The 17,516-nt window shown below is 40.7% G+C and overlaps 1 protein-coding gene across 6 annotated transcripts in view; it reads right to left on the bottom strand.

The window, feature by feature from the left end:
• Positions 1-17,516, bottom strand: part of CC2D2A (coiled-coil and C2 domain containing 2A) — a 134,657-nt gene that overhangs the window by 108,965 nt on the left and 8,176 nt on the right. For 4 of the 6 annotated variants that reach the window (XM_003927449.4, XM_074395913.1, XM_074395912.1 and 1 more), the window contains exons 3-4: positions 17,120-17,200; positions 15,078-15,201 (exon numbers count right to left, since the gene is read on the bottom strand). In XM_003927449.4, the coding sequence (XP_003927498.2) occupies positions 15,078-15,201; positions 17,120-17,200 (205 nt within the window). Of the gene's footprint in view, positions 1-15,077; positions 15,202-16,607; positions 17,009-17,119; positions 17,201-17,516 lie in introns of those variants that run through there. The other 2 variants (XM_010338138.3, XM_010338139.3) reach the window with 2 other exon arrangements.

Here is a 17,516-nt window from a genome sequence, read left to right as displayed (position 1 = left end):
ACAACTGGGGGATGAGAATTTCAGGTACAAGCATTACTATCTGATGCAAAGACTCTGAGATAGACCTAAGAATGATGTCAGGCCAGAGTAGAAATAGGGAACCCAAAAAGTAAGGGAATGGAATACTAGGATATTAGGTCATAGAAGTCAGGGGAAACCCAACCACATAGGTCATCCTAAATAAGTTGGCATTAACAAATATGAGGACATCAAGAAGGTGGTGAAGCAGGCCTCAGAGGACCCTCTCAAGGGCATCCTAGACTACATTGAGCACCAGGCTGTCTTCGCTGACTTTAACAGTGACACTTACTCTTCCACCTTTGATACTGGGGCTGGCATTGCCCTCAATGACTACTTTGTCAAGCTCACTTCCTGGTATGACAATGAATTTGGTTACAGTAACTGGGTGGTGGACCTCATGGCCCACATGGTCTTCAAGGAATAAGACCTCTGGACCACAAGCCCCAGCAAGAGCATGAAGGGAAGAGAAAGGCCCTCAGCTGCTGGGGAGTCCCGGCCACCCTCAGTCCCCCACTTCACTGAGAATCTCCCCTCCTCACAAATTCCATGCCGACCTCCTGAAGAGGGAGGAGCCTAGGGAGCTCCACTTTGTAGTGTACCATCAATAAAGTCTCCTGTGCTAAAAAATAAAAAATAAATAATAGTAATAATATTAATTCAGCATTAACTCTGACTTGAGTAGAGCTATTCAAAGGTTTGAACAGAGAAGTGGCATGAATGTATTTTCATAGGACCACTTTGGCTGCTGGGTTGAAAATGAGGGGTGAGAATGGAAGCAAAAAGATCAGTTAGGAGGCTACTGCAATATTCTAGATGAGAGGTGAAAGTGGCTTAGATCAGGGTGGTAGTGGTGGAGAGAGTGAGAAGTGATCATTAGATCTATTCTGAAGGTAGTGCAGACAGGACTTAATGGTAGGTAGGGTGTGGGCAGACAGAAAGATAGGAGTTATGGATGACTCCAAGTTTTTGACCCAAGCAATAGAAAAAAAAATTGGAAGTCCATTTAGTGAGGTGATGATGACTCTAGGAGAAACAGGTTTGGGTTAATAGAAACAGATCAGAAGGTCAGTTTCAGTTGAGTAAAATTTGAGTTGTCTCAAAATACATGAGATCTAGAGAAATGTAAGGCCTAATACAGTAAAACTTCCAAAAGAAAACATAGGAGAAAATATTCATGACTTTGAGTTAGCCAAATAATTTTGAGATACAACTCAAAAACACAATCCATAATAAAAATAGAATTTGAGTTTATCAAAATTTAAAATTTTTGTACTTCAAAGACACTATTAAGAAAATGAAAAGATAAGCCATTGACTTGGAGAAAATATTTGCAAATTATGTATCTGATAAAGTACTTGTATCTAAAATACATAAATAATTTTTACAGCTGTATAGTAAGACAACTCAGTTAATAAATGAGTAAAAAATGTAAATAGCTGGGTGTGGTGGTTCACACCTGTAATCCTAGAACTTTGGGAGGCCCAGGTGGGTGGGTCACTTGAGGTCAGGAGTTCAAGACCAGCCTGACTGATATGGTGAAACCCTGTCTCTATTTTTAGTAGAGACAGGGTTTTATTTTATTTTCAACTACAAATACGAAAATTTTATTTTCAACTAAAATACAAAAATTAGCTGGGTGTGGTGGCGAGCACCTGTAATCCCAGCTACTCAGGAGGCTAAGGCAAGAGAATCACATAAGCCCAGGAGATGTGAGCCAAGATTGTACCACTGCACTCTAGCCTGGGTGAAAGAGTGAGACTCTTGTCTCAAACAAACAAAAACAAACAAAAAGTAGAGTCATTTTACTAAGAAGATATACGAATGGCTAATAAGAATATGAAAAAAAATACTCAAAATCATGAATCATGAAGGAAGTGCAAGTTAAAAGCCGGAGACACCATTATACATCTGCTGTAAAGTGTATAATTAAAGATAGATAATACCAAATGTTGGAAAAGATGTGGAAAAACTGGAACTTTCATACATTGTTGTCAGAAAAGCAAAATGATCCAGCCATGTTGAAAAGTATACAGGCAGTTTCTTAAAAAGTGACACATAAGTTTATCATATGACTCAGATTCTACCACTAGGAATCCTCCCAAAAGAAGTTAGTTTACACAAAGACATGTTGCAAGTGTTCATAGCAACACTGTGGATAATACCACCAAACTGAATATCATCCAGATGTCCATCAACAGGTGAATGAATAAACAAGGTGTAGTGTGTCCACATGATTAAATATAATTGAGCAACAAAAAGAGATGAAATTGAAATGTGGATATGTGCTACCATATTTATGAATCTCAAAAAACATTATGCTAAGTGAAAGAGGTCAGGTGCAAATCACTACATATTGTATGATTCCATTTACATGCAATGTTCAGAAATGACATACTTATAAGGATAGAAAACAGATCAGTGTTTGTCTAGGGTTGGGGCTAGGAGTGGCGGCAAATAGGCACAAAGGAACTTTTTGGTATTATAAAAATGTTCCAAAACTGGATTGTAGTGTGATATTGCATGTTTATATATCTACCAAAAATTCATTAAATTGTACACTAACAATGGGTGAATTTTATGTTATGTAAGTTGTATTTTAATAAGCCTACTAGAAATATGAGTTGTCTTATTAGATGTGCAAAAGTGGATGTTGAGTATGCAGTTGCATATTTAGTCTGGAAGAAGTCCATACTGGAGATAAAAATTTGGAACTAATCAGTAAATGGATTGAATTTAAAGTCTTGAGATGACAACAATAATTGAGTGTTGACAAAGACAAGAAAGCCAAGCACTGAACGTAGGGGGCTCCAACATGGGGTAGTCGGGATGTGAATAAGAACAAGTAAAGGAGAAAGAGAGGCACAGCCAGTGAGGCAGAAGGAAAACCAGGCAAGTGGAGTCCCGGGAGCCAGGTACAAAAGTAGGAGAGAGTGGTGAGCACCATCAAATGCTGTGAAAATCAAGTAAGATAAAGACTAAGAACTGACGATTGAATTTAGCAAATGTGTGATTCATTGGTCACTTAGGCAAGGACATTTTCAATAAATGGGTGGGAATGTGAGTTACATTGGAGTTACAAGAGAGGATTGGAGACAAAAATGAGAAAGAATGAGTTTGAAGGAATTTTGCTTTAAATAAGCTTTGTTTTGTTTGTTTTGTTTGCTTTAAAGGAGAATAGGGGATCAGGGCTGTGAGTACAGATTAATTAAGGCCTTAGCTTTCTTCACAAATAATCATAGGTAATATTTATTTGTACATATTAGTACTTTAATTTAGTCTTCCCAGTATTGTGTGAGCTAGTGAACTGCAGCATTGGTGAATGTCTTGACATTTCCTACATTCTCTACTATGCAACCTTGGACTAGAATGTTCATCCCATTCTCCAGCTGGTGGGCGCTCAGGTAACCCCCAAGGCCCAGCTCCTTCAGGCAACTCTCCTCTATGTCTCATGCTTTGCTTTATAACATTTCCCCATCCCTGGGCCAGTCTCTCCAGGCCCTCATGACTTTTTAAAAGTATGCCTAAAATAAACACTGTATTTCCTTTCATTTACATCATATTTCACTGGATTCTGAACTTTCTTTTCCACCAATACTGAGAAATTGGCTCTGAAATGACGCCTTAATCAGAGAAACTAACACGAATGAATGGAAAACAGATGTTAGTAATGAAGAAATTTATGTTCATAAGAAACTACTTAATGTGTGATAGTTACTCCTTCAAGAGATGGTGCAAGATGGAATCATGAGGGAATGTGTGTACTTTTAAACTAGATGTTTATTTTATTTGGAACTATTCCACATTTGTTGAAATGCTGGCTTTATTTGGAATGTCATGACTATATATATGTTTGAAGAGTAGATTAGAAGCCAAGCTTTCACTGCATGGGTTTGTGGTGCTGTTCATTAGGGAGGTGGCACCTCTGGGCATGTGCCTGAAGTAGTGGGAGGCCACAGGTTGGGGCGCCAGTCTCTGTCTCTAAATGCAGCCCAACCTTGGAGCCTTAGAGGACAGAGGGTCGCAGGTTCAAGGTGAGGAGTTGGCTGGTATCACTGAGGGGCAGCCCGGACTCATGAGAAGTTTGGGAAGTAAAATGTCAAAGGAGGAATGAAATATGTGGATCCAAATGTTTTAGCAGACTTGGTTGGAAAGACATGGTGGGAATGGTGGTCAGGGTGGTAAGTAAGCACACCTAAGGCAGAGCAACACCAAGAGGGAAAAGCAGAGAGGCCACCTGGAGACACTGTTCACTCAGAGCACCCTCTGCATGCCCGCACTAGGCTAAGCAGAGTTGAAAGTCAGTCTCTACCCTCAAGCAGTGCTAGTTTGGTGAAGGAGGGAGGTAGTGTAACAATGAAAAGATGCCTCTGGATATTCACATTGGCATAAGGACCATGGGAGCAAAGAGAAGGTCTATTCAACTTACTATGGGGAATGGAGGATGTTTTCCAAATGGGGTGACATGTATATGTTGATATTTGAGAGGTGAATAGTTAGAATAAGACAAATGAAATCCCCAAATAGGAAATAGGCTGTTCTAAGGAGGGAGAGAGAGGTGGGTGGCCTACCTGAGTATCATGCTGTGTGTTTTTTTTTTTTTTTTTTTAAAGTGGCTAGCCATGTGCAGAAAGCAGAAACTGGATCTCTTCCTGACACCTTACACTAAAATTAACTCCAGATGGATTAAAGACTTAAACATAGGACCTAGCACCATAAAAACCCTAGAAGAAAACCTAGGCAAAACCATTCAGGACATAGGCATAGGCAAGGACTTCATGACTAAAACACCAAAAGCATTGGTGACAAAAGCCAACATAGACAAATAGGGCTAATATCCAGAATCTACAAAGAACTAAAACAGATTTATAAGAAAAAAACAAACACATTCAAAAGTGGGTGAAGGACATGAACAGACACTTTTCAAAATAAGACATATATGAGACAAACAAACATGAAAAAATGCTCATCATCACTGGTCATTAGAGAAATGCAAATCAAAATCACATTGAGATACCATCTAACACCAGTAAGAATGGCCATGATTAAGAAATCTGGAGACAACAGATGCTAGAGAGGATGTGGAGAAATCGGAACACTTTTATACTGTTGGTGGGAGTGTAAATTAGCTCAACTATTGTGGAAGACAGTGTGGCGACTCCTCAAGGACCTAGAAATAGAAATTCCATTTGACCCAGCAATTTCATTACTGGATATATGGCCAAAGGATTATAAATTGTTCTATTATAAAGACATGCACATGTATGTTCAAAGTGGCACTGTTTACCATAGCAAAGACCTGGAAGCAACCCCAATGCCCATTGATGATAGACAGGACATGGAAAATGTGGCATATATACACCATAGAATACTATGCAGCCATAAGAAAGGATGAGTTCATGTCCTTTGTAGGGACATGGATGAAACTAGAAACCATCATTCTCAGAAAACTGACACAAGAACAGAAAATCAAATACTGCATGTTCTCACTCATAGGTGGGTGTTGAACAATGAGAACACATGGACACAGGAAAGGAGTATCACACACTGGGGTCTTTTGGGTGGGGCTGGGGAGGGACAGTAGGGAATGGGGAGGTTGGGGAGGGATAACTTGGGGAGAAATGCCAGATATAGGTGACGGGGGTACGGAGGCAGCAAATCACCTTGCCATGTATATATATATATGCAACAATCCTGCATGATCTGCACATGTACCCCAGAACCTAAAGTAAAATTTAAAAAAAAAAAGTGAAATAAGTGTGGGATTTTGCATTGGAATTCAGTGCTGTGCTGACACAGTGGAACACAATACTGTGCAGAATTCTGCTGGTGCCCATGGAGGGAACATTTAGATCAGTCCTGGGACAGAAGGGAATCCTCCCCTCCTCCCAGTGGGAAAACCCCAAGTCCAGGCTAGCCTCATGACCAGCTGACTAAAGTTGTCTACTTCTCTAAATAAATTGCAGCAGCAGTAAGGCTACAATGACTGCATTCCTTGGGTAAGCCCTGGTGCCATGCTGATCTCAGAGGCAGTGGGCTTGGCATGCAACCCAGTGTGACATCAGCTGCAGCAACTATGGGAGTGCTTCGTGACTCCTTCCTAAATCCAGGTAGTGCAGTGTGGCAAGAGACTCCTTCTACTTGGAAGAAGGAGAGAGAAAAATACAGAGGACTTTGTCTTGCAGTTTGGGTACCAGCTCAGCCACAGTAAAACAGGGCATGAGGCAGATTTCTGAAGTCCTCAATTACAGGACTTTGCTTCTGAACAGTGTTTCTAGACCCAGTTTGGGCCAGAGGGGAATATGCTCTTCTGGTGGGATATACCCAGTCCTGGCAGGATCCACAACCTGTTGACTAAAGTGGCCTTGGGCTTTGAATAAACAACAGTGGCAGCCAGCCAGTAGTGTCTGTAGGTCTTGGGCAAGCCCAGGTCCATGCTAGCCTGGGAGTCTGTGGGATTCAGGTGTGACCTAGCAAGTGTGATCAGCAGGTGCCAGCTGTGGTGGTCACAGGAATGTGTGTATTACCCTCTCCCAACTTTAGGTACCCCAGTGCAGAGAAAGATTCCTGCTTGGGGGAAAGTGAGGGAAGTGAACAAGAGACTTCACCTGGAAATCAAGGGAATTCTCCCTTATCAAGTTCATCAAAGCTGTGCTTCTAAACACTGAAATATCTGCAGTGGTCTTAGCCTTAGGTAATAACACTCAATCCCCTTTGAGTTTTTGGAAAGCTCTCTTAAAAAGGATGAGTGCAAGCAAGCCCAGACTATGATGATTGGAATAAATACCTCACATTTTGATGCCCAGACATCCATGAATAAGCATTAAGAATATCCACAAAAATATGACATCACCAAGCAGACCAAATCTGCTTTAGCAGACTAAAACTGACCAACCCTGGAGTAATAGAGATCTGTGACCTCTCAGAGAATTCAGAATAGTTGTCTAGAGGGAGCTAAAGGAGCTTCAAGAAAACACAGAGAAGGAATTCTGAATTCTATCAGAGAAATTTAACAAAAAGATTGAAGTAATTAAAAAACTCAAGCAGAAGTTCTAGAGCTGAAGAATTCAATTGACTAACTGAAAAATGCATCAGACTCTTTTGACAGCAAACTTGATCAAGTAGAAGAAAGAATTAGTAAGCTCAAAGACAGGCTATATGAAGATACATAGAGAAAAAGAATGAAAATAAAATAAAAAAGAATGAGGTATGCCTACAAGATCTAAAAACTAGCCCCAAAAGGGAAAAGCTTAGAGCTATTGACCATAAGGAGGATTCAAAGAGCTCAGGGTAAAACATGTATTAAAAAAAAAAAAAAGAACAAAGAAGTTTCCAAATTTAGAGAAATATATCAACATCCAGGTACAAGAATGTCAAAGAATACCAAAACATTCAACTCCACTAAGACTACCTCAAGGACTATAAAAATCACACTCTTAAATTTTGAGGACAAAGAGAGCATCCTAAGAGCAGCAAGAGAAAAAAAACAAATAACATATAAAGTAGCTCTGATACATTGGCAGCAGACTTCTCAGTGGAAACCTTATAGGTAATGAGGGAATGGGATGATATATTCAAAGTGCTGAAGAAAACAAACAAACAAAACTTCCAACCTAGCATATTATATCTAGCAAAGTTGTCCTTTAAACATGAAGGAGAAATAAAGAGTTTTCTAGGCAAGCCAAGGGATTTCATTATCACCAGCCCTATCTTACAAGAAATGCTAAAGGGAGTTCTTCAATCTAAAAGAGAAGAATGCTAATGAGCAACAAGAAATCTGAATGTAAAAAACTCACTAGTAAACATAAGTACACAGACAAACACAGAATACCCTAACAATGTAATTTCAGTGTTTAAATCACTCATATTTTTAGACTGAAGACTAAAAAAAAAACTATCAAAAATAATAACTATAACAATTTGTCAAGAGATAGACAGTACAAAAAGAGATAAGTAGAAACAACAACAAATAGTAAAGCAGGGGGAATTAGGGTTAAAACATACAGTTTTTCAGTTTTTGCTTCTTATTTTCTTTTCATTGTAATCAGAGTTGTCATCAGATTAAAATAACTGGTTATAAGATGTTATTTGCAAGGCTCATAGTAACCACAGAGCAAAAAACTAAAACAGATACAAAAAAAAAAAGCAAAAAATTCGTAACATACTACCAGAGAAAATTACTTACACTCTAAGAAAGGAAGAAGGGAGAAAGGAAGAGAGGAATAACAAAACAACCAGAAAACAAATAAGAAAATGACAGCAGTATGTCCCTCCCTATGAATAATGGTGTTGAATATAAATGGATTAAATTCTCTAATTAAAAGACATAGAGTGGCTGAATGGTTATAAAAATAAAAATAAAACGAGAGCCAACTACATGCTGCCTATAAGAGACTTACTTCACTTATAAAGATGCAAATAGACTGAAAATAAAGGGGTGGAAAAGTTGTTCTATGCAAATGGAAATGCAAAAAGAGCAGGAGTAGCTGTATGTAAATCAGATAAAATAGATTTCAAGACAAAAACTGTAAAAAGAAACAAAGAAGGTCATTATATAATGATAAAGAGGTCAGTTCAGCAAGAGGATATAATACTTGTAAATACATATGCACCCAATACGGAGACACCAGACATATAAAGCAAATACTATTAGACCTAAACCTCAATACAAAAGTCTACCATTATTAATAGTTGGGGATCTTAATACCCCCTTTCAGCATTGAATAGATCATTCAGAGAGAAAATCAACAAGCTAATATTGGACTTAATCTGCAATATAAAACAAGTAAAACTAAGACATTTAAAGATCATTTCATCCAACAGCTGCAGAATACAGCACATGGAACATGCTCAAGGATAGACTATATGTCAGGCTACAAAACAAGTCCTAAAAATTTCAAAAATGTTGAAATCATATCAGGTAACTTTTCTAACCACAATAAAATAAAATGAGAAATCAATAACAAGAGAAACTCTGAAAACTATACAAGTTCATTAAAATTAAACGGTATGCTCCAGAACAACGATTGGGTCAATGAAGACATTACAAAAAATAAAAGATTTCTTAGGACAAATAAAAATTGAAACACAACATACCAAAACCTATGGGGTATAGCAAAAGCATTACCAAGGGACATTTATAGCAATAAATACCTATGCCAAAAATGTAGAAAAATGTTAAATAACCTCACAATCCATCTTAAAGAAACAGAAAATCAAGAGCACATCAAGACTCGAAATTAATAGAAGAAAAATAATAAAGATCAGAGCAGAAATAAATGAAAGTGAAATTTAAAAAAGAAAAGATCAGTGAAATGAAAAATTGTGTTTTGAAAAGCTAAACAAAATGGACAAAATTTTAGCCAGATTAAGAAAAAAGAGAAGATCCACATAAATAAAATCAGAGACAAAAAAGGAGACATTACAACTGATACCACAGAAATTTAAAGATCATTAGAGACTATTATGAGCAACTATACACCATATTTCTTCTAGAAACTCAGAAGAAATGGATAAATTTCTAGACATATACAAGCTACCAAGATTGAAACACGAAGACATAAAAAACAAGCAATGAGACAGAGGCAGTAATAAAAAGTGTCTTCCTTAAAAGAAAAGCTCAGGACCTGATGGCTACACTCCTGAATTTACCAAACATTTAAAGAATGACTATTATGATTCCTACACAAACTATATTCCAAAATACAGAGGAGGTAATATTTCTAAACTTATCATATAAGGCCAATATTATCTTGACACCAAAACCAGACAAAGACACAACAACCAAAAAACCCTACAAGCCACTATCTCTGATGCACTCTGAAGCAAAAATCATCAACAAAATACCAGCAAACTGTATTCAATAATACATTAACATCATTCCTCATAATCAAGTGGGATTCATCCCAGAGATGCAAGGATAGTTCAATATGTGCAAATCAATAAAGTAATATGTCATATCAACAGAATGAAGGAAAAAGTATGCATGATCATTTCAGCAGATGTGAAAAAATATTTGCAAATTACTCCCCTGGAAGGGGACTAATATCCAGAATATACTAGGAACTCAAATGTCTCAACAGATAAAACATAAATAATCTCATTAAAAATAGGCAAAAAGTATTGATGGACATTTCTCAAAAGAACACATACAAATGGCCAACAGGTATATGCAAAAATTCTCAAATTCACTAATCATGAGGGACATGCAAATTAAACCACAATAAGATATCTTACTGTGGTTTCATCAAAAAGACAAAAAAAAAAAAAATAACAAATGCTGGAAAGGCTGCAGAGAAAGGGGAATACTTGTACACTGTTAGTAAGAATGTAAATTTGTACAGCCATTATCAAAAACAATATGAAGTTTTCTCAAAAAATTGAAAATAGAACTACTCTATGATCCAGCAATCCCACTGCTGTGTGTATATCCAAAAGAAAAGAAATCACTATATCAAAGAGACATCTGAACTCCTGTTTTTATTGCAGCACTATTCACAACAGTTAAGATACAGAATCAACATAAGTATCCATCAATGGATGGATGGATGAAGAAAACATACTATGTATACACAATGGAATATTATTCAGCCGTAAAAAAGAATGAAAATTTTCAGTTTGCAACAACACGGATGGAGCTGGAAGACACTGTGTTAGTGAAGTAAGCCAGGCACAGAAAGACAACTCTACATGTTTTCACTCATATGTGGGAGCTAAAACAATTGATCTGATAGAGATAGTGAGTAGAATGATGGTTGCCAGAGATAAGACCCTGTCTTGAGTATTTATTGTTATACTCATGGCAGTTTTTCGACAAATGTTTATCAAGCTCCAAATACCGCACTGGGGAACAAGCAATGGATATAGTAGACAAAGTGTTGCTCTCAGGGAGCTTTCCTTCTAATGATCAAGATAGTCAGCTGACTGAAAAATGCCAGGAGGTGATAAGTGCTCTGAAGGAAAATAGAACCAGGTAAAAGGAAAGAGGACAGAGGTGGGAAAGGGACATTCTAGTTAAAAGGTCAGGGAATCCCTCTCCAGTCTCCATCTCTCCCCAACCAACAGATCCCTATATCCATACATCCATGTTCACTTGGATATTCAACAAGCATCTCAACTTTGCATGTCCATTCAATTTCTACCCCAAAACCTGTCCTTTCTGCCATCTTTTCCTTCTCTGAAAGTCTATTGGGAAAATAGAGTTAGTCCATTTTCCCAATAGCTCAAGTCAAAAACTATGGATACAACCTTCCCGGATTCATAATTCTTGTTCAATCAAGAAATATACCTATTTGTCGCTACCTTCCAAATACCCAGATTTCCCACACTCTTTCTACCCCTTCCACTACCCACCAGTCCCATTCCCCAATCACTCCCACCTTGATTTTTGCTGTTGACCTCTGCCTGGTCTCTGTGCTTCTGCCCTTGCTCCTTTTAAAGTCTACTCTCAGCACAGCAGCCTTCAGCCTTAAGTCTGATTATGTCAGTCCTGGGCTTGAACCCTCCAATGACGCTCATCTCATTCGGATTAAAATCTCAGGGCCCACTAGGCTGGGTACAATTCCCCTCCTCCCTCCTGATTTTGTGTTTTTTTTTTTCTTCTCCTTGCTCACTTTCCACCACCCTCGGCTCCTGGCTGTTGCTTAACATCCCAAGCACATTCCTGCCTTAAGGCCACTGCCTGGAACATTCTCCCCGTGGGGATCTCTCATTTCTTTTCATAAATGCACCTCATACCCTCACTCCCACTGCAGTCCCGCCAGCTTATTCTTTACCTTTCTCTTCAGCACTTCTCATACCTGCTGTACTCTTTGTTTATCTAGTTTACTTCATTTTTCCTTTTTTTCCTCTCTCCCTCCCACAACTAGAGTATAAACTCTGTGGCAGTGTTCATGCAATGTATTATTGTCTCTATTTTACAAATAAGGAAACTAGAGTTTAAGGAGGTTGGAGAACTTGCCCAAGGGAATAAGACAGGTAGGGGCTGGTACCCACAGTCGTCTAAGCCAAAGCCTGCGGTTTTAACTGCACCACCTCAATTGCCTTTCAGTCACGAGTTTCATAAAGAGACAAGTGGAGAACTGTCTTTAGGTGGGAACCAAAGCCCAGGAATGCTCAGATGGTCATGAGGCATGCAGAGGCCAGTAAGGACTCAACCAAAGTGGGCATGCTGGAAAAGGGTGGAAAATACAACTGGAAGGGGCCCAACTGCATAGGATCCTAGAACCTGGAATAAATAAGAGAGTGTGGATTGTATGTAATGTAATGTAAGATTTCTGAGTAGAAAAGTGGGATAAAGAACAGTTTTAAAGAAAAATTAATGTGGTAGTAAAAATGTCCATATATTATTTGACATTCCTTCTTTCAAAAGAAGGAGCCTGATTTTATTTAAATGTGGGCTGGATTTAGGGACATGCTTCTAACAAATATGTTGAAAGCACTGATAGGTGACTTTCAAGACTGGATCACAAAGCACATGGCTCCTTCTATCTTGCTCTCAACCCTCTCCATCTTTTCTACGCATACATCTGTGTTTCCAAGCCCTGAATCTCCCCATGCAGACTCCTCCACATGTGGAGGCTCCATTCCTCTTGTCACCTCCCTTGCCACCCTTGCCTGCCTAGGGCAGTCCTGCACTCTGCTGTTTCTCCCAGCACCCATCATTCCATGTTATTGTCTGTCTCCCGCTCTAATGTCGCTGGAATAATAATACTTCCTCTGCTCTCTTGACTCTAACTGTCGGCTGGCTTTGACTTCTCATTTCTGATAGCTGCCTGGCTCCACAGGCTCCTTATCCACCATGTGCTCCACCTCTCACTGCTGGGGATGTCTTCTGTTCGTCTTGGATCATCAGTGCTACCAGCAGCTTCCAGCTCCTTCCACACCTGGCTGGTCGTGGTGTGGCTCTGGCAGGCAAGTCTCAGCCTTTTGTCTGTTCCATACCTTTCCATTCCCCAATTCAGAAATAGTGCTTTTTGTTGGGGAAGTGACTAATGCATAGATCATCTCCATAGTGACACTGGACAGTATCTTCATTTTACAGATTAGAAAATTGTCCACTTTCTTCCTCATGGTACAATAAGCATCGTACCATGTCACAGAGCATTGATTGCTGGCCACCTCTCTGGCAGGGTTTCCCCTTGATTTTAAAATAAATAATTAAATATCCAATAGCTGTGCTAAGGACTGCATTGTGTCCCTCCTCTAAAAATGTATATGTTGAAGTTTTCTCCCCCAGTATGACTGCATTTAGAGATAGGACCTACAGGAGGTAATTAAGGTCAAATGAGATCATAAGGAAGGGACCCTGATAGGATTAGGATTAGTGTCCTTATAAGAAGAGACACCAGAGCCTCCCCCTCCCCCAATGCAGGCACAGAGAAGAGGTCATATGAGCACAAAGCAAGATGGTGGCCACCAGCTAGCCACAAAGGAAGGCCTCACTGGAAACCGGCCATGCTGGTACCCTGATCTCAGACTTCCAGCCTTCAGAACAATGAGAAAATTAATGTTTGGTGTTTAAGACCCCCAGTCTATGGTATTTTGTTATGGCAGCCTGAACTGACAAGTTGTAATCCTCAAAAATAAATAATTTTGAGCATTTAGAAAAAGAGCCACATGAGATAAACTTTGGTTCTGTTTTTATTAATTCATAACAGCTCTCATTGTATCATTGCTCTTAGTTAGAACCATATTTTTCCAATCTAAGCCTCAGCTTGCTTCCAAAGTCCTCTAGTTTCCAATAGTTACTTATGTCTTAACTTTGCCATAGAGAAAACATTCTAACAATTATGTAACAATTAAAAAGTGTAACACTTCTCCTCTTGTCTAATCCACTTTTCATGAAAAGCAATGCCTGAAGGGTGGTCATTTTCCCTACAATAACCAGGTAATTCATGACTTTCATTGTACTGAGGAAGAAGAAAAGGCATGTGTAGGGGGAGAAGTGCATGTGTCCTCAATGGCAAGGTCACCAGGAGCCTCAGAAACCTCCCTCATTTCTTCCAAGCATCTGATTCAAGCCTCACTCGGTTGATAACATACGTCTTCCCTAATAATTTTATCTTTCTTCGAGTTTCTGCATGTTTAATTTCTATTCCAATTAATGATCCCTAACTTATGTACTGTGTTAGTCCATTTTGCATTGCTATAAAGGAATATTGGAGACTGGGTACTTTATAAAGAAGAGAGGCTTATTTTGGTTCACTGTTCTGCAGACTGTACAATAAGGCTCGTACCAGCATTTGCCGCTGGTGAGGCCTTGTAAAGCTTTCATTTATGGCAGAAGGGGAAGGGCAGCGGGGAAAGGCATGTCACATCGTGAAAGAGGGAGCAAGAGAGAGGGGAGGAGGTTCCAAGCTCTTTTTTTTTTTTTTTTTTTTCTCTGAGATGCAGTCTTGCTCTGTTTCCCAGGCTGGAGTACATTGGTGCGATCTCGGCTCACTGCAACATGTGCTTCCCGGGTTCAAGCAATTCTCCTGCCTCAGCCTCCCAAGTAGCTGGGATTACAGGCACGTGCCACCACACCCAGCTAATGTTTGTATTTTTAGTAGAGATGGGGTTTCACCCTCTCTACTGACCAGAGTGGTCTCAAACTCCTGACCTCGTGATCCACCTGCCTCGGCCTCTCAAAGTGCTGGGATTACAGGTGTGAGTCACCACCCAAGCTCTTTCTAACAACCAGCTGTCCTGTGAGTGAATAGAGCAAGAATTCATTACCAGAGGACAACACCATGCCATTTATGAGTTGTGCCCCCATGACCCAGACAACTTCCACTAGGCCCCACCTCTAACATTGAAGGTCACATTTCAGATTTGTAGGGGACAAACATCCAAAGAACATTATGTGGTTATAGAAACCTATCTTGAAGCAGTATGTCCTGTCTCCTCAGCAGGGATTAACCTAGAAAGTTACTCACCAAGTTGGGGTAAATAGGGTGCAGCAGCAGTGGCAATGCATGAAAAATAACACTAAAAAAAAAAAAATCCCTATAGTGCTCTGGGCTGAGCTCACAGTAGGCAGTTAACAAGCACCAGCTGCATGGAAGACAGGCACTTACTCCGTGGGCCTCTCCGGGCTGTCATACTCAGGAGGCAGGTCTTGGGCTTCTCTTGCACAGGCTCCTGCTGGTTGCCAAGGTGGGACTTTTCGGACACCATTTCCTCAGGGACAGCAGTTGGTGGCTGGAGGAAGAATGTCAGAGGTTCAGAGACTCCCAGGACTTTATTTGAGTCTGTTCTGCTCTTGGGAAGATGGGTCACCAGTGAGGGGACAGGCCTTAGTACTATTCATATCTGGATAACCACAGTCCCCGTCACCTGACTCACTACGGGTCCTCCCCCAGGGAAGAGGTGCCAACCCAGAGTTCTTCTAGAAATGCTCTTGTGAAATTACGGAGGCATTTCCAAATGACATGATTATTTTCACTTTTTCTAGGTAACGTGTAGAGCTCTGCAGAAATTTGGAGGAAAGAAAAGCGGGAAAATCACAAAGTGTGTTCCCAACTTCAAATAATTTGCAAACAGCAGCTAAAGTGTCACTGGATAATTCAGGGCAAATATTTAGTCCACTCTTTGGGCACCCCCAAGAAGAGCCTATGGTTGCTTCCCCAAACTCTCAGTGGAGGAAATCAAGGAAGCAGAATTGGCAATAACACCTTTGAGGGCAGACAGCCTAAAGCTTGCCTCCAAACTCAGATTGACTGTGGGACTTTAGGCAAATTATTTAACTTTCTTGTACATTGCTTTCTTATCTGTTAAAAAAATATATAACAAAAAGAGCACATTTGTTGAGATGCTACAATGTATGAATCATTGTACAAAGCACAGAGATTCTGATGTAAATTGGGGTGGAATTTATTTATTTATTTATTTTAAAAAAAGGTCCTCATGTGATTCTGATTGTGGAGTGCAGCTACATTCCTTGTAATGCTCCCAACCTATAAAGTTCCAAGCCTGGCCCATAAATTGCTCAGCATTTGAGAGCTGTTATATTCCCTTCTCCATCCTTGCCCCTTTCTCCTCTTCAGTCTAAGCTCCATGGCAGCCTTGGCACTGGTCACTCACTGCTCACGGTGCCTGTGACTCTGGAGCTAAGGGCTTGAATCCTTTTCATCTACTAACTCCATGGCCCCTTGCCCTGGGCTGCAGAGCTGCAGACTGACCCCCAGGAAGGGGTTAAAGCTTTGAAGCTGTGTCTGGCTGTCGGTCTGCTCAGTCCCCAGGAGTGGCCGGAGAGCTAGCCCACGTGGCCAGGCAGCACCTCTCCAACCTCCTGGACCCTCCCTTGGGAGGCTTCATCCCAGCCTGCAGGAAAGGCTGAAAGTGACTCCTTTGCCCAGCTTGCCCCAGCGAGAGTGTGCTGAGCAAGGGGGGGAGCCGGGACGGAGGTCTTTCTGTCTCCCTGTGCCCTCCTCATCTCTCCTGGCCACCCTTCTCTGCAGCCGCTTCACGTGACTGCTGGCTCAAAATGGCGCTTCCCACCCCTCCCTTCCCTGCTGGCATCTTGATTGTTCCAAACAGAGCACCCATCCACAATAGCTGCTTCCCTGCCTCCCTTCTCAGAGGACAACTCCTTACCAAGGACTTACCTTGAAAAGATTTACCCTGCACAGGATGCTCCCAGCCTAGGAGGGGAAGGATCTGCCAGCAGGCTACGGAGAAAGGAGTTGGCTTCTGCCTCAGACTAACGTGGAATTTGGGCTTGGAATTGGAAAGAGGGAGTTCCCCAAGATTTGTAATCCTGTACTGCCATCTACTGCCCACCATGGTCTATGGCCTTCAGTGCAACTCTAATAAAACAGGCTCCTTCCATCTTTTCTAGACTCCTCTCTCAGGAGATGGGAGAAAACTTAGAGGAAAAATGCTCCAGGTGTAGACCCCCACCTGATTGTGAGGCTCATCTGCAAGTCTGTGCATCAGGCTCCCGCACCCTGGACAATGCGTCTGCATCCCTGCCTCACGGTCCGCAAGAGCAGGCCAAAAGTTGGTACCAACAGAAGGAAGGCTGGCTGCCCTTGTGGATTCTGTACGGCCCTGGGGATGCAGGCGGGTTGTTGATCAATGACATAATACACAGACACAGTTTCTTGTCACTTCCTACCTGTTTCTTTCTTGGCCGTCTTCGAACTTTTGAGCTCTTCTGACTTTCCATGTCTGCATCCTCATCATTTTCAATGAACTGCTTTGTTAAAATGCAAAACGGAGAGAATCTTAAGACAGGGAGAGAGGTATGACTTTTATGTTTTAAAATTAAAACTCCCATCTTGACCCTGGGCTTCCATCCAGTAGTGCCGAGCGTGAGTGAGGAGACAGTTAATCTGTGTGGCTATCGTCATCCACTCTTCTCAATACAGACATGTTTTCGAAAAGTCATATCCATATTGGAACATCATAAATGAGATGATGTGGGATCTTCCACTGCTCCAGGTCCTCATTTACGCATATAACATTTATTGAGCATTTACTATGCTCCAGGCTCTGGGGACACAGAATTGAAA

The sequence above is a fragment of the Saimiri boliviensis genome, chromosome 3 (assembly GCF_048565385.1).
Source record: "Saimiri boliviensis isolate mSaiBol1 chromosome 3, mSaiBol1.pri, whole genome shotgun sequence".
Lineage (NCBI taxonomy): Eukaryota > Metazoa > Chordata > Mammalia > Primates > Cebidae > Saimiri > Saimiri boliviensis.
This window is presented reverse-complemented; position numbering and strand designations above follow the sequence as displayed.